Genomic DNA, 27858 nt, shown 5'->3' on the forward strand with positions numbered 1-27858 from the left:
TTTCCCTAAACCCAAGATACCTCATTCTCGCCAAGGCCAGAGGCCCTGGATCCCCAGACTGATAACAGAGGTGGTAGGTTTTATTTAGCACACTGGGTTGGACTCACATAATTACTTAATTGATTTTGCTTTAAAATAGAGTTGGCCAGGAACACCTACAGGATTTATTTTTGCTCTCACTGCTTAATAAAGCCCTGGAACACAAAGGGAAAGTGATGAGAGGACAGCCTGGAGTCACCTGGGCCTGGACTCCCCCAGGTCCCAACCAATGGTGTGGCTGCTATGGTGCACATTGGTGATGGTGGCAGGGTGCTGCTGTGGCATCAAGTAATTAATTTCCTGAGCACAACTAGAGTGGAAAGATTGATATATGTCTCCTTCCCAGCAGAGTCTCATGCCTGATGGCCTGTCAAGAAGTGAAAGAAGTTACCTGACAGGGAGGTCCTAGCTACTCTGGGGCATTTGCATTCAGACTGGTCTGGGGTGGGGGGTTGATTCTGTCTAGCTACAGCTGGCTGAGACATATGGAGAGGGAAGTCATGATGGAGGAAGGAGAGAGTGGAAGGGAGAGGAAGAAAGGGGAGAAAAAAGGAGAGGAAGAAGGAAAGGGAGAGGAAGGGAGCAAGTTCCTCACTGGGTGGCTTGGCCTTGGTTGATTACTCTGCAATGCTGAGATGGGATTGGTTGTACCTGTCTGTACTTTCCAAATTCAAGTCACATTTCCTCTGGATTTTCAAAGGCTCAGGACATAAAGGTCACCTTAGTGACTTGGACTTCAGAGTCTACTTCACTCTGATCTATAGGGACTCCATAATGCTCCCTTTCCTCTCTACTCACCAACTCCACTTCTCTTCAACCTCTTCTGCCAGGACTGATGTGAAGCCCAACCACCAATTATTCAGACAGCTTGCCAGTGAGTGGGGCCCTGTAGTCCCTTGGGTTTTGCAATCTTCCTAGAACAGGGATAGAGGAGGGCCTGGGCTGAGTTTGAAAGTGAGAGTCAGGGATATGGAGATGGAAGACACCAGTGTCCCCTATCCCTTCTGAGTGGCCCTGCCTCAAGAAACTATAAAAGTATCTAGCACCCCATTGACTTCCCTGCTCAGGCTGAACCTACTAGCTTCTCTCAACTGTAGCTGTGCCTCAGTACATAATGCCATGGGCTTCCCAAGAGCCTATCCCATGACAGCCTGCAAAAGCACACAGGTGTCTGGTAGCTCTAGCTAACCCCTCCCCACTCCCACCAGATATCACCAACTTCTACAGATTCCTGCGGGACTCTGGCTATAATCCATGACTTCTTACCACACATCTTTCTGCTCTCCATCCACCATTTCTCATTTCCTTATCTGGAGCAGACAGCTTAACTCATGTGAACCCCACAAAGCACTGAGAAAGACTGCTGGCTGGCCATGACCCCAAATTGGCTGGTACATGGCATGGGCTATGAAGTATTACCTGCTCCTCGAAACCATACCATTCAGTGGGGGATTCTGTGCTATCTCAGTCTGAAGCACTTGCCCCCACCCCCACATTACTGAGAAGTATCCAGTGGCAGGGAATTGGTATTTATCTTGCATCCCTTGTGCTGGGAACACAGCAAATGCCTAATCAAAGCTTTGCGACTTAATGAGAGTCTGTATCATTTCCCCTAGTCTGCTTCATCCTTCACTTCAGCCTTCTTCAGTCAAGATATGGAGTTGCAGGACTACTTCAATGTGAAAAGAGCTCAATTTCACCAGTAACTGTACCTCCAGATCTCCAGAAAACCACTGCTTCATTCCCGCTTCTATCAAATAGCTAAGAGATGTTTACAGAACTGAATGTAAAAAGCTACTGGGCTAGAGATGAAATTTTTCTAAAAAATTTTGAGTAAACTGATACATATTATTTCTCCCCAAAATGCCCAGAGCCTCCATGGACACCAAACACCCCTTACTCACTACCCACCCAGAGCCACAAGGTCTCCATATCCCCACCCCTGTCCAATCCCTTCGTAGTGCTGTCCACTCTGAGGAGCAGCAGATGAGCAACTGCTGTAGAGATCTCGACAGAGGGGCCGATTCTGGCCAAGGGCTGAGAAGAGGTTGCAGAAGCTGCACTTACTGCATCTGTTTCTCCAACTGCCACCTGCTCGGAAAATCGAACCTTCACAGGATTGGATCTTAGCTTGGCCTTCTTTGCAGCACTGATGAAGGCAGATTTCGGGGACTGGAAAAAAGAAGAGGGCTGGTGAGTTCTCCATCTCTGGGAAAAATCTGACCTTTGCCACACTGGAGTTAAGATGTCTCAGTATGGGCACACTTTCCATTACTGATCAATAAGTCAATAAACAAGTATATGATCCCTTACTAGGTGCAAGGTAATGTGCTAAATGCTTCTTTATACGATTGGTTTGTTCTGAAAAAGGTGGGCATGAATCAAATTTGGGTAAATTGAATGCTATTGTTAATGTTCTAGGCTTAAGGGGGCTTGCAAAAATTCTCTAGTAGTAACATACACTGAATTTTCATATATTTGATTTTCTTAATTTGAGATATACCTAAATGATGGTTTTTATTACATCTGAATACAAGCATCTCAAAGAACTTACAGAAATAATCTTATTCATCTCACAGCTATGCCCCTTAGGAAGATGGCTCATAGAAAATATTATTTCAGATGTGGGAGTAAAGGGGCCTAGCACTCTAAAATGATTTGTCCACAATTTCTACACTATTCAGGAACAGAGATGGTGGAGATTTTACTTAGGTGTCCTGGCTTTCTAATTCTGGGCTTGCTATCACTTTGTTCATCCAATTCTATAAGTAATGCCCTAGAGGTTATTATGCTGAATGAAATAAGTCAGGCAGAGAAAGATAAATACCATATGATTTCACTTATATGTGGAATCTAAAGAACAAAAAAGACAAACTAATCAAAAACAGACTCACAAATACAGAAGACAATCTGGTGATGCTAAAGGGGAGGGGTTGGGGGGCCTGGGAGAATGAGGTGAAGGGTTAAAGAAGTACAAATTAGTAGTTGATAGATGGTCATGGAGATGGGGAACATGACATATGGAATGCAGTTAGCATTAATGTAATGGCTAGATGGAAAGCCAGAGAAGAGAAGGAGCAATTAGGGGGATCGTTTTATAAACTATATAAATATCTAACCGATGTACTGTATACTTGGAATTAATAAAATACAGCAGGACACATGGTTAGCAAATGCTGAAACTAAGTCTTTCCTGGGTGTTCCTTGAGGGATTCAGCAGTGAATAAGACAGTCCAAACTCCCTGTCCTCAAGGAGTATCCATTCTAGGAGGGAAAGACAGATAATAAATATCTTTTAGGTAGCAAATAAGGACAATGAGGACAAACTGAGCAGAGTAAGGGACTACACAAGAGAATGAGCGAGTGAGGGTAGAAGTGATGGGGGTGTTATTTTAGACAAGATGGTCATGGAAGACCTCTTCAAGGAGGTGACATTTAAGAGGAGACCTAAAAGAAGTGGAGGAGAGAAGCCATGAAAGATACCTGGAGAAAGAGCCTTCTAGGCAGAAAGAACAATGAAGGCTCTGAAGTGAGAGTAGGAGTGGGATGCATGAAGGATAGCAAGAAAGCCCAGTGTGGCCACAGCAGAATGATTGAAGGAGAGGCCAGAGGGGTCCTGCTTAGAGAGATAGCTTGGTGCTGGATCACGTAGGGCCCTATAAACCATGTAAACAGTTTTGGATTTTACTCCACTGGATGGTTTTGGGCAGACAGGGTCTGACTTGCATTTTAAAAGGATGCTTCTGGCTGCTGTGTGGAAAATAGTCTAGGAGTGTTATGGCCAAAGTAGGGAGTCCAATCAGGAATGTACTAAAATAATACAGTTAAAATATGATAGTGGCTTGGGCTAGGATGGTAATAAAGGAGATGATGAAAAGTGAGTGAATTCTTAATATATTCCGAAGATAGAACCAAGATAATATGTTGACAGAATGGATGTGGGAGGTGAGAGGAGTCAACAGGTAAAATGGAGTTGCCATTTTCTGAGATGAGGAAGACTGAAGGAAATCAGGTTTGGGGCTCCTTCAAACTGCCTCCCCTACCAGCCTTCCCATGGAGCCCACAATCCAGAATTTCTTTGTGTAAAGGCTCAGAAGGCCATACATTAAACTATTTTCTGCCATTAATGCTGTGGTTGAGATTCATTTACCACATCAGCCATAGGAGGGCAGGGCCCTAAGATAAAGACACACCAGAAACTAACTTCCTCATAAGGTCTGGGTCCCTGGTCCCAGCTGTGTCCTCTTCCTGAGCCGGCAATCTCCCTTCCCACAGAGAGCACATTACAGAAAGCCACTTGTTCAACCAGAGTCCAGCAGAACCTCAGGTAGTGGGTCTCGGTCTTGCCTACATGGCAAAAAACCAAACCAAACCAAACCAAACCAAAACAAAACAAAAAAAAACTGAAGGAGCTTTTAAAACCTGATGTCCAAACCCCACCCCAGACCAATTTCATGGAATTCCTGGGGATGTGGCCCAGGTATTGGTATTTTTTAAAAAGCTTCTGATGATTTAAAAATGCAGCTAAGGTTGGGAACCCCTAAGCTAAAGGGACCTTAGACTTCTCATTCTGTGCCATGGGGACATTTTGTTGGCAGCAGACAATACAGCACAGCAAAATCTAGGGCTAGAGATCACTGCAGAACTGCAGAAAGCAATTACACTTTTGATTGTTCATGGGAGTCAAGAAATGACTTTGCATGTTGCACAGCTTGGTGCTCAGATCTTGGGCGAGGGGCTGGAGGCTGTGGTAGGAGCAAAAAAAAAAGGGGGCAAGAGAGAACGATCTGTAGCTATGTTCAGGCAGCTCTGCTGACGCCATCTCCACAGTAGTCCAAATTTCCACTTGAGGTGCCACAGACATGAGGCAGGCGAAATCTTCGTTTTACCTGACAGACACCCTCTCCTTTCTCTGTGATCATCTGTCATCAGATGCCCTCATGCACAGTGTGGAACAAAGCATCGCTAAAGACCTAAATGAGCCATGCAGTCCACCCTTCATTTTTACATGTGAAATGGAGGCTTGGGAAGAGGATATGGTTTACTTAAAATATCAAAATAATTTTGTAGTGGAGCTGAAACTAGAACCCAGATGTCCTGAGTCTTGGATTGGTGATTGTTCCCCATGGCAGGCTAAAGCTGAAAGTCCATTCCTGACTTTTCATCACTGATTCTGGTTCTACCTTGGCCCTCTTGAATGGATTCCAACATATAAAGAACCCCAACTGGTATCCTTTTATGTATTCACCTGTGGGGAGGGGACAGTCTCCTTGCTATCCCTACTAAAAGTCTAATATTAGATGCTATCCTAGAGATACCACTACAAATAAGATTCAGCTATTTATAGGAGCAAAATCATGAAAGAGTACATGAAACTGCCAATATTTTCAGGAATTATAATAATTTTTTATGTCTGTTGTAGAGCTATTTTCAGCTTGTTTGTGTCGTATTCCTCATTACCCTTGTCCTGTTGGTCGCTAAAACTCCATCCTATTCTCAGTCTTTGGCTTTGATCATTGATGGTGACTCACTCATTGCCAGCTGGTCTCTGCTACATGTCACAGAGTCATATCTAGCCTTATGCTTCGATACAGGTGACACCTGTTTTGCAGTATGGATATGAGGGGCTCTCAAAGGTCACCTTGTCCCAAAGCATCTTCAAAGTTCAGCTATTGGTCCTGAAGTTTTTTAATACTCAGGTCACTCATTTCAATTAAAATATTGAGAATTGGGAAGGCCCTGGTCAAGACGTGAATGTGTTACCAGAGCGAAGTAATGAACATAATTCAGGGGCCAGCAGACCATGGGCCTGCATGGGCCAAATCTTCCATGCCACCAGTTTTTATAAAAAAAAAAACTTTATCGCAACACAGCCATGCTCTTTATTTATATATCGCCTTTGGCTGCTTTTATGCTATCACTTATGGCCTACAGAGCTTAAAATATTTACTATATGACTCTTTATAGAAAAAGTTTGCTGACCCCTGCACTAATTCATTAGCTGTTTCTAAAACTTTCCTGATGATAAGAATTACTGGGAAGTGTTTGTTAAAACACAGATTCCTAGGCCCATACCAGACTTAAAAAGTCAATCTCTGAGGGAATGGGGCCCAGGAATTTATGTTGTTGAAAATGTCCTAACCCATTAACCATAGATTAAGTACCTTAAAGCTGGGACATCTGAGCTCTTCATTGACCCATTTTTCCTTCAAGCAGCTGTGAGTCTCATTTTGCAATAGGCCTCCTTTCTGGCTAAAATGAATTTTGGCTTAAAACACAGAACTAGAATTGCTAAGTACCTCCGGAGCCACTGCAAGCCCCTTGAAGCAAATATAAAGCCAGCAGCTCAGTGGAATAAACAATAGAGGAGAGAGCCTTCCTCTCCCTCAGGATTGATTTCAGCATCTAGTAATTCTCTGGCCATTTTTAAATTTGGTGGCTCTATAAGTACAGATTTTAGGATTGTGTTCACTCATATCTTGGCCAAAGTCAGGTATATGGCCATACATTTTAATGCATGATAGTGCCCTACTTTGATAACTATGAAAGGATTTGAAGAGGATAGAGCTCAGGTTTCTGAAGCTTTTACAGCATCCTGATTCTCTTTTCTGCTGGCTCACTATCTTTGACATCTGAGCCTACTTACAAGCAAACTCACAGCAACCACTGTGGGAGCCTGGGGCAATGGAGGGTCATCCTGGTTTCATGGACCCACTGATAATAGACCCAGGGGGCCTTCCTTCCTTCACTCAGGACCACTGGGAGGTGAGCATGTCCTCTCCTCGGCTTCTGAGGCCCGACACAAGCCATACATGACCCTCACTCCGCATCTAATGGCTAGTCACGTGGTTCTTCCCACAGCTCCCTGGACACACTGGGCTTCTTCCCATTTCTGTGCCTACTTCATACTGTTTCTTTACCACTCCTGCCCTTCAGGGCCTCCGGTGTCCCTTTTGCTCAGCTAAATGACACCTCTAAACTCCAGTTCAAATTCTACCTTGGTCCTGAATCCTTCTCCAACTTCTCCATTCTCCTTCCTGGATTTCCTATAGTACTCCTTGTTAATCTATCTACATAGCCATTGCTCCTGTTCCCAACCAGGTTATAAAAGAGATGACATTTTATATTACTACATCTCCCCCTAGCACCAAGCATAGAGTAGCGCAGGAAAAAAAAAAAAGATAGTAGTTGATTGCTAAGGTTAATAATGAATTACTTAATCAGTTCAGCAAATATTGTTTGAGTACCTACCATCTGCCAAACACTATATTTCAAGAAGCTCTGTGGAAAAACAGTTCTGCAATGGTTTTCATTATTTTGGCTTTTTTTTTTTTCTGGCCAGGTGGCTCCAAGCAAAGGGGATTCAGGCTCATTGGGTACAGGCTAAGTTTTCAGAACCAGAAAATTAGAGTTTCATTTGAAGGGACTGTCTACTTGCTGTACCATTATAGGTCACAATCCATTACTTTATCTATTTTAAAATATTTTTTGAGGACATACTATGTGCCAAGGTCTAAAGGTACCAAAAATAATACATAGTCAATCATGGGGAATAGTTGGTCACTCAAAGATTAAAGAACACCCTTAAATACATATGGGCTTAATAAGTGGCTATTTATGCAGAGGCTCTGAGAAAAGACTCCTGTGACTGTCAAAAATACACCCAAATAGTCTGCCATGGTTAAGAGTCACTCCATTAGAAAGAAAATGTCATCTGAAAGAGACTACATATTAGACCAGCAGCTCCTGATATGTACCTTGGCTACATATCTGAATCATTTGAGGAGACTTTTCAAAAGACCAGTACCTGGGCTCCATCCCCAGGGCTTCTAATTCAATCAGTCAGGGCTAGAGCCCAAGTAAGAGCTTCTCAGGTGGTTCTAATGCATAGCTTGAGTTGAGAACCACTGTATCAGACCATTATCAGTCAAGGAATGCAGGAGGTAGCAGGAGCCTTAGAGATTGTCTGGTCCAATGTTTCCCAGATTCTACTAAGCATCAGATTTACTTGTGGCTCCTATTAAAAATACAGATTCTTGGGCCACATCCTGGACCTCTTAGGAGATAGTCTTCTGGAAGAAGACTGCTGCCTCTTACTAAATCCTCATAATGTTCCTCATAATAAAATCCTCTTAAAGCTTAATCACCACTTCTTCCAGGAGAAAACAAGGTTCTGAAGTATTAAGTGATTTGCCTGAGGCTGCCCCACTAGCAGGGGCCAGAGTTGGGATTCAAATCCCATCCAACTGTCTCTAGAGCCAGAGCTTCCTGCACTACACTGCACTGCCCTCTACGATTGCTAAACTTTGGTTATCTCTGTATGACAGCTGAAACAAAAAGACAGAGTATGTTGCCTTGTTTGACCTCAGCTGGGAACATGTGCATTGGAAAACTCAAAATTTTCATGCTCTGCACATGTCCACAAATGACCAGGAAAGCATTGTGAGTATTAATTTTGTAGTTACAAGTCTATTTTAGGAAATAGGCGAATTTGCAAACATGGAATCTGTAAATAATGAGAATCGACTCTACATGTATGCAAAGTTGACATTCAGTCGGGATGCACTGGTATGGCCTCACCTGTTGTAAAATATTGAGGGATTCTTTCATACTGATTAGTAAGTGGCCACTGCCCTAAGCTTCCTGGGTGCCACATGACATCTCCCCTGGGACCTCTATATAAACAATCAGCTAAAGGGTTAACATCTGGCACAGTCAGGAGGCCTCCAAGACTCTGCTCCAGTGCCTATGGTTGGCTTATATTCTGATTGGATGGTCCCTATTGTACAGGTTGATTGGATGGTCCCTATTGTACAGGTTGCTAATTGTTTTGACTATAATCCCTGTGTATGTGTTCCCCTATTTGTATGCTCCATGGGTTTAGAGAAGATAAAGCCAAGGACTAGAATGTAAGCTCTCTGAGGGCAGAAACCTTATCTGTCCCATGCACTGCTATATTCCCAGCCTGGAAGAGCACCTGGAATAGTAGGCACTCAGTTAATTCTTTGATGAAGAATTAATTAATTAGAAATTCTCACTGAGGTTGGTCAGGCAAAGTTGTTTGGAAGACATGAGTCCCAAGCCAAGTCTTAATAGCCACCTATTAGAAGAGATGTAGACTAGTACAGGAACAGAAATTCGCAGGGCAGTAAGGACTAAGAAATGTATAAGGAGAAGGAAAGTAGCCTGGCCATAGTACAAAGGCTATTGGATGGGACAGTGGGGGCATCAGAACTGGGGGCAAAGGGGTGTTGGAGGCACTGGGATGAGAGTTGGGACAAAGACGAACACTTGAATTTAGTTTAGTTCAGGTTGCTGTAAAGGCTAGAAGTTGGATTTCCTTCATTGCTTCAACAAATATTTATTGAGTATCTACTCTGTGCCAGGTGCTGTTCCAGGCACTAAGGATACAGCAATGAACAAAACAACTGTCTCTCCCCAAGTGGAGTTGAAATTCAAATAAGGGAGAAAGACAATAAATACATTCAAATATAACATTTCATGAGAACGTAAAATGTTACAGCCACTCTGGAAAATAGTCTGGCAGTTCCTTTAATAAACTATATATACATTTAATGTATAACTGAACAATGGTATTTTTGGGCATTTGTCCCAGAGAAACGAAAACTCGTGTTCACAAAAACCATGCACAGGAATGTTTCTAGCAGCTTTATTCACACCAGCTAAAACCTAGAAACAACCCAGAAGTCCTTTAACGGGTGGATGACTAAACAAACTGTGGTACATCCACAGTATGGAATGCCATGGAATACTACTCAGCCAAAAAAAAAAAAAGGGAATAAATTAATAATACGCAACAATTTGAGTGAATCTCAAGGGTATTATGCTGAGTGAAAAAAAGTGAATCCCAAAAGGTTACATACTATATTATTCCATTTATATAATATTCTTGAAATGATGAAATTACAGAAACTGTAGAACAGATTAGTGGTTGACAAAAATTGGAGGGTGGGGAGGAGGTGGGTGGACATATAAAAGGGCAACACGAGAGCTCTTTTTAGTTAAATAACTGACCAGTGTCTTGACTGTGTTGGTGGATACATGAACCTATGCATGTGACAGACTGACATTGAACCATAACTACACATTGTATTGCTATCCTGGCTTTGGCTTAGTTTTGATATTGTACTGTAGTTATGTAAGATGTAGCCATAGGGTTAAGGGTACACAGGGATGTCTCCACTAGCTTTGCGACTTCCTGTGATTCTACAATTACTTCCAAAAAAAGTTAAAAATATATAATATTTCAGTTATGATAGAAAATTAAGAAGTATCAGGAGATAGTAACAGGCAGATGCTGTCTTAGAAAGGGTAGTCAATGAAGGCTTCTACAAGGGGGTGATATTTGAGGAGATCTGACTAACATAGTAACCCACAATGGGTCTCTGATCAGAGCAGTCCATTCTAACCACACAACAAGCATGTTTTCAGGGGAGAATTGGTAGCCATTTTCGTGGCAGGAGATTGGGGAGTGGGGATCAACTTCCCACTGCCCACTAGGCAACTGCATATGTGCAGTAAGGTGGGGAGGGAGGGGCCTATTGATAATACCCACTGAGAGGTGGGGCTTCCCTGCCCAGAGACAGAGAACTGTGATTGAGAAAGGTCTAGCTGCCAGGAAATGTGTGTGTGTGTGTGTGTGTGTGTGTGTGTGTGTGTGTGTGTGTGTGTGTGAGAGAGAGAGAGAGAGAGAGAGAGAGAGAGAGAGAGAGAGAGGGGGAGAGAGTCAAATGGAGAACTTACTCGCATTTCAGTGACCACACAGGATACTTGAAAGAGTTTTAGAGAGAGAGAGAGAGAGAGAGAGAGAGAGAGAGAGCGAGAGAGCACGCACACGTGTGTGTGCTTCATACTGACAGAGAAGAAAGCTGGGATCATGGAGAGAGATAGTTAGTGCCAGAGTTCGAGTTAAACTTTGTCCCCCTAACTCACACCTGTGCACTGTCCCTGGCTTTGCACAGAAATGTCATATCTTTCTGGGAAATCTTTCAGTTCTTCTCTGCCTGGGAAATCCTGCCCCATCCTTGAAGGTCCAGCTCAGGTGCATTTTCATCCATGAAGCCTCCCTTGATTTCATGCTCCCCGCCCCAACAAATATGACCTCCCCTGTGGCTTTGAGATGGTGGTGGAACATCAGTGCTGGTACAGGGGAGTGTTGGGGACACAGGGAACAGACAACCAGGCTGGAGATGGAAGGAGAGCTCAGATTTTGTACATGGAAGTTTTGTACCTGGATTTGTGCATTTGAGTCAAAATTACTGTAATTGTACGACCTAGTAATGGACACTGAGCCTTCTGAATCCAACTCTTGAGGAGAGGGTCCGGGGATTTTTACTTTTAATACGTAGTCCTGGTACTATGATCGGGCAAGTTTGGGAAATACTGTTCTAGTCTAAACCCTCAATTTACAGAAGAGGAAACAGGTTCATAAAAAGTAACTGAACTTTTAACTGGTCATACAGCCAGTCAATGACTGAACCAGGATAAATGTCAACCTGTTTGTCTAACTATGCCTCCCCAGCAATTTTATGTTAAATCCTTTCCCGCCAATGTTGAGTCTCAAATATTGCAGGCCATTTAGTAAATACTTATATGAATGAATAAATAAGAGTAGCACCCACCATCTGCAAGGACTTTATGGGAGTTAAACACCGGGCAGATAAATTTTGATGGGACCCAGCAAAAAAGATGTAGAAAATATGTCTGGAACTGTGGCATTGGCCAGCTTAACTGGGGTAAGCAGAGGGCACAGGACAGAATATAGCACTGTATAGCCCTTAAAAATCCTCAAGCCTTAGATATGAGAGTAGACAAGATGTTCAAAAGGTATGCTTTAAGTTCACACCGAAATCCTTGGCTCGCAAAATGTTGGTCCTAGTCTTTCCTCCCACCTTCTCTGCCATCACTGTCACTTTCTGATATGAGGTCCTCTTGTCTCAGTCAGGAGAAAAGGCAGATGGCAAAGAGGCTAACTCACCTGATGAGTGTGCAGAACTGTAAGAACGATGAATTCCTTAGCGGTCCTACAGAGAGAAGAGGGAACAGGAGAGTAGTGTATCATGCACTAGGTATTTGTCTAGCACAAGAAGGAACACCAGAATTTTCCTTTGGGCTGCATTCAGGTATATGGATTAGTATAGAGGGCAATCTGAGTATCTGCATGGGTGCCTTGCCTCCCATCATTTGTAGTAGCCAACATAAGCCATCCGTATAGGTTCACAAAGGCATCTGAAGACGGTATTACCGTTATCTCTGAGGTTATAATTTTTCAGGTCTTCTTTTTATCTTCCTTCTCACATTCCCTGTAGAAATCCCCAAACCTTAGGAACAATTTTATCTGTAGACTAGAAAATTCTCAAGGAAAACTAAAAGCCTGAATTATGGAACTCAAAGAGCACACAGTCAGAGTCTTGGGAACCATGTACCATGATTATTGGCATTTTGATATTTAACAAAAGGAGAAATTCAAAGGAAAAACCCAAAGGAGGTCATTTGGTCATCATGACTCATACTCAGCAGATTTGTTTTAATTGAAGGACCAAAATATGAGAGCCAGGGAGCCACAGATGGAAGCCAAGACTCTCCAGATAGCAAATATTCAAAAGGATGAAGAATTTGAAACTCTTCTGACAAGAATTATGCCGATGATCAAACAGGATGTGAGGTATAAACATTTTCTCCCAGGAACAGATAATACTTTTAAAGAACTGAAAGTACTGGAAAGAGTTTGCCTTGAAGGAGTGTCCCTTTTCCTTGCTGGCCTTTTTAAAATGTTTCTTGGAACAAAGGTATTCAAGAAGCAGAGTCAACTTGCCCTTGGTTCTGGGCATTCAAGAAAGGCTAAGGTCCCCTGCTTAAGTACTTGGGACATTACCCATATTCAACATGGCAAAGTTCAGGGATGAATCAGCTCCCGGGTCTGGGAAGCTCCCAGGAGAAGAAAGTTGTGTTCCAGGAAAAACATCACAGGAAAACCTGTCTCTTGAACAGGGCAGGGGCATAGTGTAAGTTGGATTATGTAACTCTCTGCTCTGGCCCCTACCATGTCTCCCCATTTCATGTAGAACAAAACCAAAGTTCTTACAGTGGCTACAACTCTACCCGTCCCTTACCCCACTCCACACATTGGCTTGTCTCCTATTCTCCAAACATGCCATACACATTCCTGTCTTAGGGCCTTTTCCCTTACTCTTCTTTCTTTCTCCAACAACCTCACCTCCTTTGTCTTTCTTCAAATGTCACCTTCTCAATGACGCTGACACTGACCATGCTATTTAAAGTTGCATTCTGCACCCCTGTGCCCAGTACTCCTGACCTTCTTTATTCTGATCCACTTTCTATTCTTTGATAACATCCATTGACTTCTAGTATACTGTATGATTACTTATTTATCATGTTTATTGCTTATAGTGTGTCTCCTTCCACTAGAATGTAAACTCCAATGCACAAGTTTTTGGTCTGCCTTATTCACTCCTGTATATTCAGTGCCTAGAACCGTGTCTGGTGCACAGTAGATAATAATAGATATTTCTTGAACGAATGAAAGAATGAATGAATGATCCACTAACCCCTGAGGTTATCAAATGAGTGAGCTCCGTTTTGACCCTGAAGAAGTTCTGGACTCCCTCACAAAATTGGGCTACCTTGTTCCAGGGTACAAAGATAACTACTGGAAGCAAAGCAAAAACTTCTGAGGGGCTGGGGCTGAAAGAACCACAACCTGCCCGGATGGGGTTGAGAGAACTCACCTTATACTGGTGTGGTGGTAGAGGTAGAGAAAGAACTTGCAGAAGAGACAAACTAAAGGTCATTAGGGACCAGACACATTCCAAGATATTGAGCTGGACGTGGAGCATGTCAAGGAAAACCTGCTCTAGACTTCAGGAGGGAGCATTCCAAACCCCTCCAGAGCTAGAGAGAGGGTGCTGTTCCATACACAGAGTGCTAAGTCTGCCTTTGAAGAAGAGGCGGGAGGTTGGGAGCAAGTGGGATTTGGGAGAACAAAAAAGATGAATGGGATGAAAACACTCTGAACCAACAGTGGTTGAAAGAGATGGTGGCAGAGATGGAGCAGACTACATGAGGCAGAGAAAGACAGAGAGAACATGGTTCCATTTGGGGAGAGATAGCCAAGGTCTCCAAAACTGAGGTTAGCTCATGGAATTTAGAACCTTCACCTCTATCCTCTCATTATTAACAAGTCAGTGTGGGTGTGTGGGTGGTACGTATGTGTGCATGTGGTGCAGTATGAGGTAGGGGAGTGTGCATGGTGTATGTGTGAGCATGTTGCACACATGCGTATGGAATGTGTATAGTATATGGTGTGTGGGGTGTGTGGTGTATGGTGGCATGGTATATGTATGTGCAAGGTGTGTGTGTTGTGTGCAGTGTGCATGTGTGTGGTGGTATGTGATATGTAGTGGAATGGTGTGTGTGTATGTGTAGTGTGTGGTGTACATGGTGTGTGTATGTATGTGGTATATGATGGCATGGTGTGAATCTGTGTGGTGTGTATGTACTATGTGATGGTATGGTGTGTGTGTTGTATGTGGTATGTGGTATTCGTGGTATGTGTGTGTATGGTATGTGTGTGGTAGCTAGTGGCATGGTTTACGTTGGGGTAAGAGGGGGAAATCATTGTAGTTATTCCCATGTACAGATGGTGGTGGTCCTGACACTCCTCTCACCTGCTCCCAGCCATGCAGGGCATGGACAGGTCACATACACTGTGAGCAAAATACACAATAGCAGGTTCCCTTCCTCAACCCACTGGCCAGAGATCTGGATTTTCTTCTTCTTATTTTTCTTGTCGGGCGTAGGGCGGGGGGAACAATGTCTTCCTCATATTGTGCTTATCTCAGAGTGTTCTTTTAATGGCATATTTGGTTCTCATTGGTCACCTGGTCTGCCCCACTGCACAGTAAAAAAACCAAGGGACTCGAATGATGGGAGTGGCTGGGTGGAGGGAGTGAGGTGAGCTCTGGCAGGAGGCTGTTCTTTGTGTTTGCTCACATCACCAGAGAAAGCTAAGCCAGAGTGTGTGAGGACCACTGGGGCTCCAGAAGGGCTGGCCACTGAAGTCCTGCATAGCCAGGAGCACTGGCTAGGGCTGCTGTTCCTGGGAGGGTTCCTTTATCAGAGCCAGCGAGGACTGTGGTAGCCCTATGCCACTAGTGAGGCAAGGTAGGGGGCAGTGCTCAGCTCCTGCCAAGGCCCAGAAGGCCTCTGTTACCTGATGAGTTCTATGAACCTCTCCCTGGGGGCTTCACTCACGTCCTCCTCATTAATAGCCACAATCTGGTCACCAGCCAGGAGCTTGTCCTCAGAGGGGCCTCCTGCAGAGGAGAGGAGAGAAGAGTGAGGGCTTGGGCCCACTGCTGGGAAAGGGCAGGTCTGGGCAGGAGTCACCAGTATTTGAGGGAACTGAAGCAGATGCTGAGGCCTACAGGAGATGGTGCAGGCTGTGTGGTTCCAGTGGTGGGGGTTCTGCGTCACTGCTGCCTGTGGCAGATGGAGGGCAGAGGACTGAAGAAAGAGAATAGAGTGGACCTTCTTCAGCTGGGAGTGGTGTGGTAGCAAAGGCCTCAGATGAGGTTAATGAGTGTTCTCCTGGTTTGGTTATAAAGAGGAACACAGACTTTCATTTCACCAGGTGGCATCTGCTCAGGCCCAAGGAATGACTTCCAGATTACTAGAGGTGGTACAGGTGACAGGAGGAATCTTCTTACTTGAACATTATTCATACTTACTGCTCTGGAATGATTTAGGCATTCACTTGCCTGGGGTCAGGGGGATCAACTAAAGACCCAAAGGGTTTATTTTGTTTCAACTCTGAAGGGTGCTCTTCTCTCATAAGTGAAGGAAAAAAGGCACAGACCCTAAATTATGGGCAATTGGAAATCTGATTTCTCTCCTTCCCATCTTTACTGTTGAGGTTATGAAAGCAGACCTGTTTGAGGGACGTACCTTCTTGGTTGAGGTAGAGGGTGGGGATAGAGAACAGGCAGTGCTGCCTCTGGTGTTTTGCAAAGATCTTCTTGGGGAAAAGCTTTTTAGAGATTCAGGAAGAATGAGAAGTCAGAGTCGGCCTCACTCACCCCCCCCTAAAAAAAATGTTTAATGACATGTCCCAAACTCACACCTCCTTGGACTCTTATTTGTGTCCACTTTAAAGTGCCAGATCCTAACTGCTCCCTCTCTCTAGAAAGAAGTGTGCTGTGCAAATTCCAAAAACATAAACAAAAATCAAGCAATTATATTGTTTGAGCACACAGCTCAATGGCTCTGGAGCATGGGGCCTGTCTGCTGAGGGTAGCTATGCTGGCTCAGTCAGCAGGGTTTACCACTCCAACTACAGTGGCCCTCAACCAAATCAGCAAATTCTCCAAACAGCACAGTGACTTCAGGAGCAGAGAGTGTGGTGGAGAACAGTCCACTCTTTGCAGCCAGCCAGACCTGATCTCTATGACCTTGGACGAGACATTTAACCTCTCTGAGTCTCTCTTTCCTCATCTGCCAAATGGGAAAATACCAAGATCTAAACATATGAACGTTGGGAGGATAAATGAGATGATGAATGTATAGCACTTCAAACAGTTGATTGATGTCAGTAAGAATTTGATAAATGGTAGTTATTACGTCCTCCAAGGGACAGTTTCTTCAACTAATTTCAATCCTTCTACCTATCTCTTCCAAAAATACCAATCTTTTAGGTGGAGGCCACTCTACCTATTCCCTCCCTCCCTCCTTTTTCTCCTTTCCTTCTTTTTAATGAAAACTGTTCACATGGAAGTCAACTCTCTAATCACAGTGATAGGTAGCATCAATTTACTGCTGTTTTCACAGAATGCTTTGTTGGCATGTTTAACCATAATCGTTCTTCTCCAGAATACTTCTTGTCTTTTCTTACGGTCTCAAATACAGAACCAAACAAGTCTTCTGCCGTTGGGAGCCACCTGGGCCAGAAGCAGCTTTGTGGATCAGCCCAAGTCTTCCTAGGGCTGGGCCTGCCAGCCCCATGCCTTTCTGTGGCCTTTGCCTGTGGCTTTCATTCTCTCCACTCCTCCGACTTTTCCTCTTCATTATATCACTTGAAGCTGACACCCTGATCTAGGCCTGAGGGCTTCCTTCTACCCTGTGAATTCTATCTCCTTTGAAATGTAAGAAGGGGCTCCTGGTGGTCTGTTACTAACTTTTTTATCTGGTTCCTCTTACCCAGGACAAATTTGACCTGTGATCAGAGACTCAAAAACATTTTCCCAAACTGCATGACTAACTTAGGTCAGCCACAAACTCCTATACTGAATTTTTTTTCTCTATTTCCTCTAGTTGAAGAGAGAACTTACAAAAATCCGTTTCTTTTCCTTCGAAGGTTGCAAAATTCATCAAATTTCTGCTAGACCAGTTTGTACTCCGTCTGCTCCTCTCGACTGAGTGAGAAACTGTTGTAAACATCTAAAGCCTCAGGCCCAGCAAATTAAGAATAAAGCTGCTTTCTGTTTTTTTTTGTTTTTTGTTTTTTTTTTTTCTGTCAATGCCTAGCAGATTTGGAACAAAACAGTGCTTTGGCCCTTTCCCGTTTCATTCATGATGGCATGTTACACAGTTCAGGTGGGTCTTTCACTTGTTCCATCCCACATGGCCCCATTCAAACCCCACTTCTCCACATGGCATCAGACAGGCTCAGGTGTAAATCCTGGCTCTGCTGCTTTCTAGCTGAATGTCTCTGGACAAGTCACTTCTCATCTTCTTTCCTCATTTGTAAAATGAGAATGATATTACTTATCTTGCAGGGCTGGCTGTGAGGATTAAACAAGATGATGCAAAACACACAGTAGGTGTTTAATCAATGGTAGCTATTCTTATTGCCACTATGGCATTCAGAGATTTCATTCTCCACTCCCCTCATCTCCCACATATGGTCTGTATACTGATTCCAGTCTTCAATGGCTGACTTTTTTCATGAGTGTGTACTAGTCTCCACTTAAATTCTTGGGGATGGAAACTGTGTCTTGTACTTCCCTACAACCTTGCTGGACTTAGAGTAGGCAATCTATAAATACTTGTTGAATTGAAAGTAAATATCTCATCCAAGGCAATATGGCTCTTCTATGAAGGTTCTATGCAAAGGGAAGCTTTACTAAGACCCAGACCCTACTAAACCATCAGCTGCAGCCTTTGCCTAGGGCTCCAAGCAGCCCCAATGGTCCATGCTAATTAGTCTCAAAAGAACAGCTCCATCACACAGTGATTGGTTGGCAAGTCTTCAATCACTCTCCATGAATTCCTTTGTAACACAGTGTACTCAGGAGCTCTGCTCTTTAAGATGAGTGGACATTGATGGGTAGGAGCCAGGGCCAGGGAAACACCCTGTGGGACACCTACCTGACCTCACAGATCGCACCACCACAGGCCTCTCACTGCCGGCCACGAAGCCAAAGCCATATATAGGGTCTCGGTGAATGGTCACTTGTCGCAGTGTCTCTGCTGGCAGCTGCTCACATTCCATATCATTTGTGCTCTCTTCCTGCATCACATTACTGGGAGAAGGGGAAGATGGGAGCAAAAAAAGATGCAAAGGCAACTAAGCCTCAGAACCAGCTGGGAGGGACACCAATTAGGGTGCTGGCCATGGCACCCGGGAGTTCACACACTTAGCTTCCTGCATCTTCTGCAATCAGCAGAAGTGATGACTGCCTCCTATTTCAGACTGGAGGAAAAGAGAAGCCACTTGTCTATAGGGCCAGAGCCAACAGAGTAAGCTGGTACCACAAAGCCTGACATTAGGGTTAGTCTTTTCCTCAAGATATTGAGACTCTAGAAGGAACCTAAATGCAAGTGTGTTATTTTGAAAGTTATTTGGTAGCACCCATTGAATTGGCTATTAGGTCCCTAAGAGAAATCAAAACCTTGAAGGAAGGAACTACAAAACAGGCAAGTAAATCGGGAAGAAATGTGAAGTTGTTTCCAAATGTGGAACACCTTCATGAAGTCCTTGTGCAACTTTAAACTTTAATATCCCTTAGGTCATATATAGCGATAAACTATTTAGATGACATATATAAACAAATGGGCTAATGTTGAGGGTCGTTGCTGTACACAACTGTACATAATGCCAGCTTATTTCAGTTAATGGGGCAACTGGAAAATGGCTCCTGTGGGCAAGAAGGGGAGTTGCCTCCTGTGGCTACCAGCAGACCTGAACCCCAGATGAACTCTGGGAGAAGAGAAACTGCTGCCCCAATACCTGGGAGAGATTACAGATGGCTCTTCTGATGCTCACAACTTATGTTACTGAAGCTTAGGAATTGCACAAGGACTTTATAAAGGTTTCACAGCAAGGACCAAGGTGAGGCATACTGCAGGCAAGGATGGACCTGAGCACAGTATTTGAGTGAAGAGCCCTGAGTGGTGAGGGCACTGGATGCCAGGGACAGGGAAGGAGGTAAAGAGGATAATAAATGGCTAATGGACAGGGTAGGACAGGTGGAAGTGGAAGAGAGGGCAACAGAACCAAGAGACCCAGAGTCTGAGCTCCCTGACTTGGCACTACTCTACCCTTTGGCTTCCTGGCCTAATACACAAGTTGAGTCCCCTAGCCTCAGTGTGTGTTTTCTTGAAAATTAAGGTTACAGGCAGAGCCCTTCTGAACATGATACAGAGGGTCAGGAACTAATTAATCAACCTACTATAAAGTTTGTAAAAGAAATGGGAGGTCTGACACTATGAGAATGATTGATGACTAGTTAAGAATACCAAATTCTTCAGCAGCAATTGGTTTCAGGCAATTAGGTCGTTTATCAGGACACAAATTCAGGAATTAGAGAAGAACTTTAGGACTATTTATGGGGGAAGATTTACAATAATTGTATAAAAGAGAAATTCATAGTCCTGGGCTTATCTCTCTCATAGAACTCGGGAAGAAAGACAGACCATGGCTGATTTGAATTCAACCACATCAACTCTAGCTGCACACAAGCTGGCTTGGGGTTTATCTGTCACCTCTTAAGGAAGCAAAAGGGGCTGCTAGGATAAGGTCAAGCCTCCTGAAGGTGAATTCAGAAACTGGTTCCTTCCCTCCCACATTGCTAAGACAAATGGTCACTTTTCAACAGAAAGTCACTCAGAAGCTGGAACATAGCTGGCCAATATCCTGGATAGGCACCCTCCCAGGACAGGGGTTCGGTGACAGTGGCCTCAGGCTTGCACTCACCTCTCTCATTTCTGCTCCTGGTGGCAAGCAGGAGCTCGGCCTTGAAGGGAGCCAGAGAACATCTTCCTGCAGCTGTCGTCTTTCCTTATCCCTGGGGCTGCTTCTGAAATGTGCCTTTTGCCTCCTGTTATCCTACCTTATTGACATGGAAAGGGCTTCTTGGCATGACACCGGCTCATTTCCAACATGGACACAAGTCAGGGCAGGTTGAAGGATGAGAGCCTGTGGGGCTGTGCAGACTGTGGCATAAGGAGCAGGGACACCAGCAAGTAAGATCCAGGCACATGTATGAGTGCTCTGTATACTGTCCTGAGCTCAGAGCCCCCTGGCCACTGCAGACTCAGTTTTGCCAAATTTTTCTTTTTCTGGATCTGGGGACACTTCGGTCATCAATTGGTCTTTAGGTACCACCAGTGTTGATGAGAGACAAGCTAAGAGCCTTTTGTGACGCAAGTGTTCTGCTTTACTGTTTTGACTCATGTTTATCCATCAACAAGTATTTATTGAATGCCTACTCAGAGTCAGGGTTCCAGGGGACATAAGAGAAGTTACCAAACTCTGCCATCAAAGAGCTTCTAGTCTAGTGGTGGGGCAAGAGACAAGTGTACACTGAACAAGGAAATTAGAGTGGTAACTGAGAATAATATATGAAGTCCATCATTAAGGTCCAAGTTGTGTGTTCAGAGAAGGAGCTGGAGGAACTGGAGAGAGCTCATGGAACAGGCAGGGCATGATGAAAAGAGAGACAAGAAGCCAAGCTCTGCGCATGGGCAGCCCCCATCTTCCCACAGGGGACCCAGTTATTTTTCTCACAGCCATAGACATGTCTCCAGGTATGACTGGAGCATATTCATCCCTGGATTGTTCCCGAGTTAGACAAACTGTCCCTAACTAGATCCTCCCCAAATTCTGCAAGCAGCCCTTTCCTCATGCTACCTAGGCTTTCCGACGAATCTGTGGTCAGAAAAGAAACACCTCCATTAATAGACCAGAAGGCCATTTTACAGTTCAAAAGGAAATTGTCCCTTTCGTCCTGGGGTTTGTATCTTTCTGTGTCTACAGCTCAGTTCCTCTGAAATCTGCTAAGTGTCTGAAGACTTGGGAATGACACTGAAGGCAAGAAGTGATGGATGACAGGAGCTCAGCCTTCAATGGGTCATGTGACTTCCCTCCTGGGGAAAACAGGCAATTTGGCTTTGAAAGATGTTTGGCTTCTGGTCTCTTCAAACAAGGCAACCCTGAACAAAATTAAGAAGCAGCCAAAACTTATGGTCCCCCCAACCCGGCTCAGTATTGTTTCTGGGAACTGCTATTTTCTTCTGTTGTTTGTCCCAAAGTACACAATGTCTTCACTCTGTCCCCTTCTTACTGAAGGCCCCCAAAGGTATCCCCTCACCGTGTACCAGGCTTGCCCCTCTGGTCAGTGACCAGGGTAAAAGACTAGTTTTTTTCTTTTGCCTAACGATAACAACACCTATAGCCATGTGGTTCTTTTCATTTTAACACCCATTATCTCAACTGAGAAAAGGTGCTTTCACATCCATTATCTTCTCACAATCTCTAATTGTCCTGCTCCTACTCCATCCCAGCTCCCAAGGTAGGCAGGAAGAAATGACTCAAAGAGGTGAAACACATTAGCAGCCCAGTTGGAGCCAAATCTATCTGACAAAGAGCCCACAATCCTGGCACCCCCACCTACACTCACCCATTCAGGGGCCTGGGCCCTCTGGTTATTGAGTCTCCATCACAGGGCTGGCCCAACCCTGTGGCCATCAGCATTCTGAGTCCCGGCCAGGCCTGGATGACCAGCCCACATCCTAATAAACCTGTTTCCGATCTTGTTCACTCAAGAGTTGTTGGAAGAATAAAATGAGATCATAGCTACAGAAGCACTTTGGAAGGTTAGATATATCATGCAGATGCAGACGTAGTAATATTATTGGTAGCATTTTGGGGGAAGCCGGAGAGGCAGAGAAAGACAGCTGAAGATAAACTTCACCCGCTTCACACAACCCAGGCCCTTCCTCCATCAACTCCTTGCCTTTAAGAGGCCGACCCACAATGTACTCTGTACCCTTGTTTTCTCTGACCCAACTATCAGTCGACCTTGCTCTCTGTGGAAACCCTGACTCCAGTTCCTCTGTAGCTAAACTGATTCCCGCCCCCTAGATGTCCAAAGAGGGTCTGGTAACCGGAGCTTATGCTGACAACCGTTGCTAGGCAGGACATGGCTAGAAGACAAGTGAACTGAGAAGATGGATTGATTCTAAGCTAATGCTCTCTCTCTTGCACTTTAGGGCAGGAAGATAGAAATAGTAACAGCTTAGATTCTCAGGCATCAGCTTTCAGTTCGCCATCCCTCCTTGCCTTTGGCTCTTTTCTTTTTACATTTGGTTGGCTACTTGGGGAGTCTTGTTGCTCCTTGGGGAGTCTTGTTACTCCCCTCACAACTGGCAGGATTCGGAGCCATGTGGGGCCAGTTAGTCCTCTAATTCCAATCACAAGAGTCTGATTCTCCCAGAAGCTCCAAGGATCCAGCATGGCAGCTGGATCCCCAGGAGATGCCATCTTCTCCTGATGGCAGGGATGGGAGCCCCATCCCCAGGGCTCTGAACTAGGTGTTCTGGGAGCCATCTTATAAGGAGCTTGAACACAAACCCTTCCTCCTGTGAAGGAGCCCTCGCTTCTGCTGCTCAAACTTGAATGTGCATACAAATTACCAGGGGGTATTGCTAGAATGATTCTGATACAGTAGGTCTGGAGTAAGGTCTGAGATTCTAACAAATTCCAGGGTGGTGCCCATGCTGTTGTTCCACAGACAATACTAAGAGAAACAAGCACTTAAAAGAACACTATCCTCAGACAATGAGAGGGCTACCGTCAGGTAAGAGGACTGAGACACTTTTATTCTGTTGGGTTAGGGCATTGTAGGTCCCATTAAAATGCAAATGCTATCTTGGAGAAAGGACACAAATTCATGCAGAGGGCATACTGGGTGAATCAGATTTAACCCAGGAGAGAATATGGAGGGCTCTAAACGGATATCAAATAAGACAGGTAAGGTTGCATTAGGGAAAAAGAGAGAAAGATCTGGAAGATGGGGCACTCCTTAGCCCTCCTGAAAAGTTTGGTCAGTAAAAAGACAGCCTGAGGACTCACAACTTCTGAGAGGAAGGCAAGGAAGATGCTGAAAGAGAAGATGTTGCAGAAAACAATAGCTGCTATTTCTCGAAGACTCACTAAAATGAGGGCCTCCCCAGTACTGTATGTTAGACCAGCCTCCTTTGAGGCACCATACCAGAGGACACATATTGGAGACCCCAGCCCCAAAAAGGATTTTTTACATGCTTTTAAGCCCACTCTTCTATACAGAAGACTCAGCTCATAACACTTCACATTCCTGTTAACTTTAGTCACCATCAGAAAGACGTCTACTCACCTCTGGTCATCCCTTAGAGCCCAGACTCTCATCCCTACAGTAGTGTGTTCATACCCTAATGGAACCCTTCTCTTCTCTTCAAACCCTTCCACTGTGCCCTCTAGAACTCTCAGTCAACAGCAAACTCCCTTATATCCTTAGTTTATTCTCTGAGAGTACCTTTCACTTTCTTTTCTAATGGAGGCCTGTTTTATTCCTTGAGGACATGTCTTCCCCACTAGCCTTCTCAAGTGGAAGCTGTTTTTATTTTTTCTCCCTGTCAAATCTCAAGACCTTCAGGACCTATAGGCAGAGTAGGTATCCCTCCTTGCTGTCGTGCCTTCTCCAGGCTATTACTCTTTCATTCTGCAAAAAACCCTGCTCCTTTGAGGAACATACCTGCCACACACTTCTATCCCTCTTCCTCATTCCTTGTTATTTACAATTTCTCAAGTAGTCCTCACATTCACTGAGGACTTTGGTTCCTAGTGACATGTGATCCTCTCCTATAGCCAACTCTTCTTATTTTATTTAACATAAAACTCACCATTTTAATCACTTTTAAGTATGCAGTTCAGTGGCAATAAGAATATTCGCATTGTTGTGCAAACACTACCACCATCCATCTCCAGAACTTTTTCATGATCCCAAACTGAAACTCTGTACCCATTAAACACTAACTCCCCTTTCTCCTCTCCACTCAGTCCCTAGCAATCACCATTCTACTTTTTGTCTCTATGTATTTGACCATTCTAAGAACCTTGTATAAGTGAAACATATACTATTTGTCCTTTCTGACTAGCTTATTTCACTCAGCATAATGTCCTTAAGGTTGGTTCACCCATGTTGTAAGCATATGTCAGAATTCCTTTCCTTTTTAAATCTGAATAATATTCCATTGTATATAGGTACCACATTTTATCCATCTGGCAGAGGACACTTGAGTTATTTCCACCTTTCAGCTATTGTGAATAATGCTGCTATGAACATGGGTATACAAAGATCTGTTCGAGTTCCCGCTTCACTTCTTTTGGGTATATACCCAAGAGTGGAATTGTTGGATCATATGGTATTTCTATATTTAATTTTTTGAGGAATCACTATTTTCTTTTCTACAGTGGCTGCACCATTTTACATTCTTAACCACAACACACAAGGGTTCAGATTTCTCCACTTCCTTGCTAACTCTTGCTATTGTTTTCTATTTTGTTTTTTTTATAATAGCCATTCAAACTGGTGTGCTCTCTCCAACTTTTGATATCATCGTTGGTGAATTCAACATCCATATGGTGATAAGGAAGCCTCCAATAACTGCTTCTTCTACTTTGCTCAGTTATCTATCATTAAACCAAGACTTTGGGCCATCATCAGATATTGTACCACCTCTCAATCTCCTCACCAACATCCCACTCTACTTCACCATCTATCTTACCAGTTTATTTTTATAAGGACTATCATTGCAGGAATAGTCAGAACACATAATCGTATATTCACTTCCCACCAGTATTCCCTTTTCCTGGAAATCATTTCTTCTATCATTTGCAGAGTTGACTCTTCATCCCTCAGGTCTCACCTCCCCAGAGAGGTTTTCCCTAAGCACTTGCCCCTAATTATTCATCTTTTTACTCTCCTTCGAGCTCCTTATCTTCTCTTCCCTTTATGCCCAGATTAGAGCTCCTGATCTATCATTACGATCATTCTCTTGCAAACATCTCAACTCACTTCCTCTTCCTCTGCTATCTTCTTACAAAACCTCACTACTTGATGAACTCTACCATATGCATTCTCCAGGTCTGCACCTGAGTAGCTGGAGGCAGCTAGAGAAAAAGTTTGCAACAGGGTAGATGGCTTTCACTATATTCATGATGTCAAACCTGGTATGGGCTCTCAGCGGTGTCTTGCTACCACTTTCACACTCTCCAGGATGACTGTTTCATAGCTCCTCATTTCTCTTTGATCTCTCTCACCTTCCCACTTGTCTCAATAAATCTCAGCTGATGACATTTCCCCATGTTATTGAAAAAACAGCCATCAAATGAGAGCTCCCTCATCTGACCATCACCAAATCTATACTCCATCCTGTCTACATCTGTACCAACAATCCCTTTTACTCTCCTGTTAAAATGGAGGATATTTCTTTTTTTCTATCAATGACAGATGTATTCATTTATGTACTAATATCATCCTCTCCCACCTTCTCAAGGATTTTGCTCCTTTTGGTGTTCACTCTCTTCTCTAAGTCATCGATCTCTCTACCTCTCCAGAATCGTGCTAGCATGCTAATGGAAATTATCGTCCTTAAGAAAGCAAACAAAACACTTCTGTCTACTCCACAATCCACTGTCCTGACCCCCTTCACAGCAAAATTGCTCGAGTTTTCTATATATATTGTCTCCATTTCATTCCCTACTTGTTCTTCACACCACTATAATCTGGCTTCCACATCTATCACTCTGCAGCGTCATTCCTGTTAAGGTCACCAATGATCATCAAGATTATCTCTCATCGGCTTTAGACAGAGCTGACTACACCCTCCTTCTTTAAATGCTCACTTTTCTTGGCTTCTGTGACTATCTCCTGACTCTCCAACTGCTTCTCTGCCCAGTTTTTCTTAGTCTCCTTTGTGGCTTCTCCTCTACTTAAATCACTAGATACTACAGGTCTTCCCTACTCAGTACCAGGCCTTCTCTTCTCTCCCAGGTGATCTCATCACTCCCTTGTCTTTAAATGCAATCTATATGCAGACACTCCCAAATGTGCATTCTTCCCACACCTTTTCTGTGAGCTCTGAAACTCCTATATTACAACTATCTATTCTGACATCTCCACTTTTATGTCTTACAGGAATCTCAAACTTAACATGTCCAAAACTAAACTCTTGATTTCCCCGCTGAAGCCTAGGCCTCCTGCAACCTCCCTCATCTCAGTACATGGCACCATCACCTCTTAAATGTCTCAAGCTAGAAACCTCAGAGGAGTTATTCTCAAGTCCCGTCTCTCCCTTCCCTCACCTCCCGCCTTCAGAATCTGATCAACATTCTCAACCTCCATGGCTATCACCCAGTTCAAGCCACCATGATTTATCCCCTAGATTGCTGCAGTAGCCTTCTTTCTGGTCTACCTATAACCACTGTCGTCCCCTTCTGAGTCTGGTCTCTACAGATACTGCAGAAGTCCAAATCAGATCCTGTCACCCCTGCTTCAAACCCTGTGGATATTTCCCACTGCAAGTGAATAACATCCAAACTCCTTTTCCATGGCCTACAAGGCCCTGTGTGATCTCCTCCTGCCTTCTTTATCAAACCCCTCTTATGCTACTCTTACTCTTGCCTAGAACAATCTAGCCACACTGGCCTCCTTTCAGCTTCTGAACACATCAAGGTCTTTGCCACCTCAGGGACTTCTCACTTGCTATTTCTTTTCTCCTGGAAACCTCTTTCAATATTCTTCATGTGGATGATTTTCATCCTTCAGGTCTCCACTTAAATATCATCACCTCATATAGATCTTCCTTGAGAAGTCTGCCCTAGTTATCGCTATTACTGTAACTTGTTTGTTTCCTTCATGAGAATCACCATGATCTATGATGGTATATTCATTTATGTGATTATTTGGCTGTAAATCTCATAAGAGTATTCAGTATGTCTCTTTTGTTCAACAGCATCTCTCCACCATCTAGTATAGTACCTGGCTCATATTAAGTGCTTAATAAATATTTTCTAGATAGCTCAATGGATGCACGGACAGAAGTCATTTTGAGACATACAGATTAGAATCTTCTGGCCATTCTATGAAATTCATTATCAAAAACCTACTTGTTCTGTCTCAGTCCTTGAAAGATGAGTTTCTGGATGGTTAGTCTGGTTAGTGGGAAAAATCGTTCAACATCTCTGGCCAAAGACAAAAACGTTGAGAGAGAATAGAGTGAAAAGAAGAGTAAAAGAAAGGCTGCAATCTAAGAAGAAATGGGAGCCATAATGGCTCCAGTCCTTTCAGGGATATCGGGGTGAGAAATGTAACAACTATTCCTTCTCAGAGAAGAAATGTTTCTTTAAAGGGCAAACAACTTTTGTTTCAGAATGTCCAGAGACTGGGGTGGGGGGTAGGATGACTTTTCACTCCTGCAAGTATCTAGGTTGTCTCTGGGTAGACAATCTGGGTACTTTAC

General features: G+C 43.9%; 1 protein-coding gene across 1 annotated transcript in view; it reads right to left on the bottom strand.

Moving 5' to 3' along the window:
- The window catches only part of FRMPD3 (FERM and PDZ domain containing 3), a 61408-nt gene extending 42811 nt beyond the window's left edge, over window positions 1–18597 (bottom strand). Inside the window, 4 exon segments of the mRNA XM_025048888.1 lie at window positions 2107–2211; window positions 12038–12083; window positions 15293–15395; window positions 18445–18597. Coding sequence (XP_024904656.1) covers window positions 2107–2211; window positions 12038–12083; window positions 15293–15395; window positions 18445–18592 — 402 coding nt within the window. The 5' untranslated portion in view covers window positions 18593–18597.
- Window positions 18598–27858: the final 9261 nt, after the last annotated feature.

Source organism: Pteropus alecto, unplaced genomic scaffold, assembly GCF_000325575.1.
Source record: "Pteropus alecto unplaced genomic scaffold, ASM32557v1 scaffold246, whole genome shotgun sequence".
NCBI classification, from domain to species: Eukaryota; Metazoa; Chordata; class Mammalia; order Chiroptera; family Pteropodidae; genus Pteropus; species Pteropus alecto.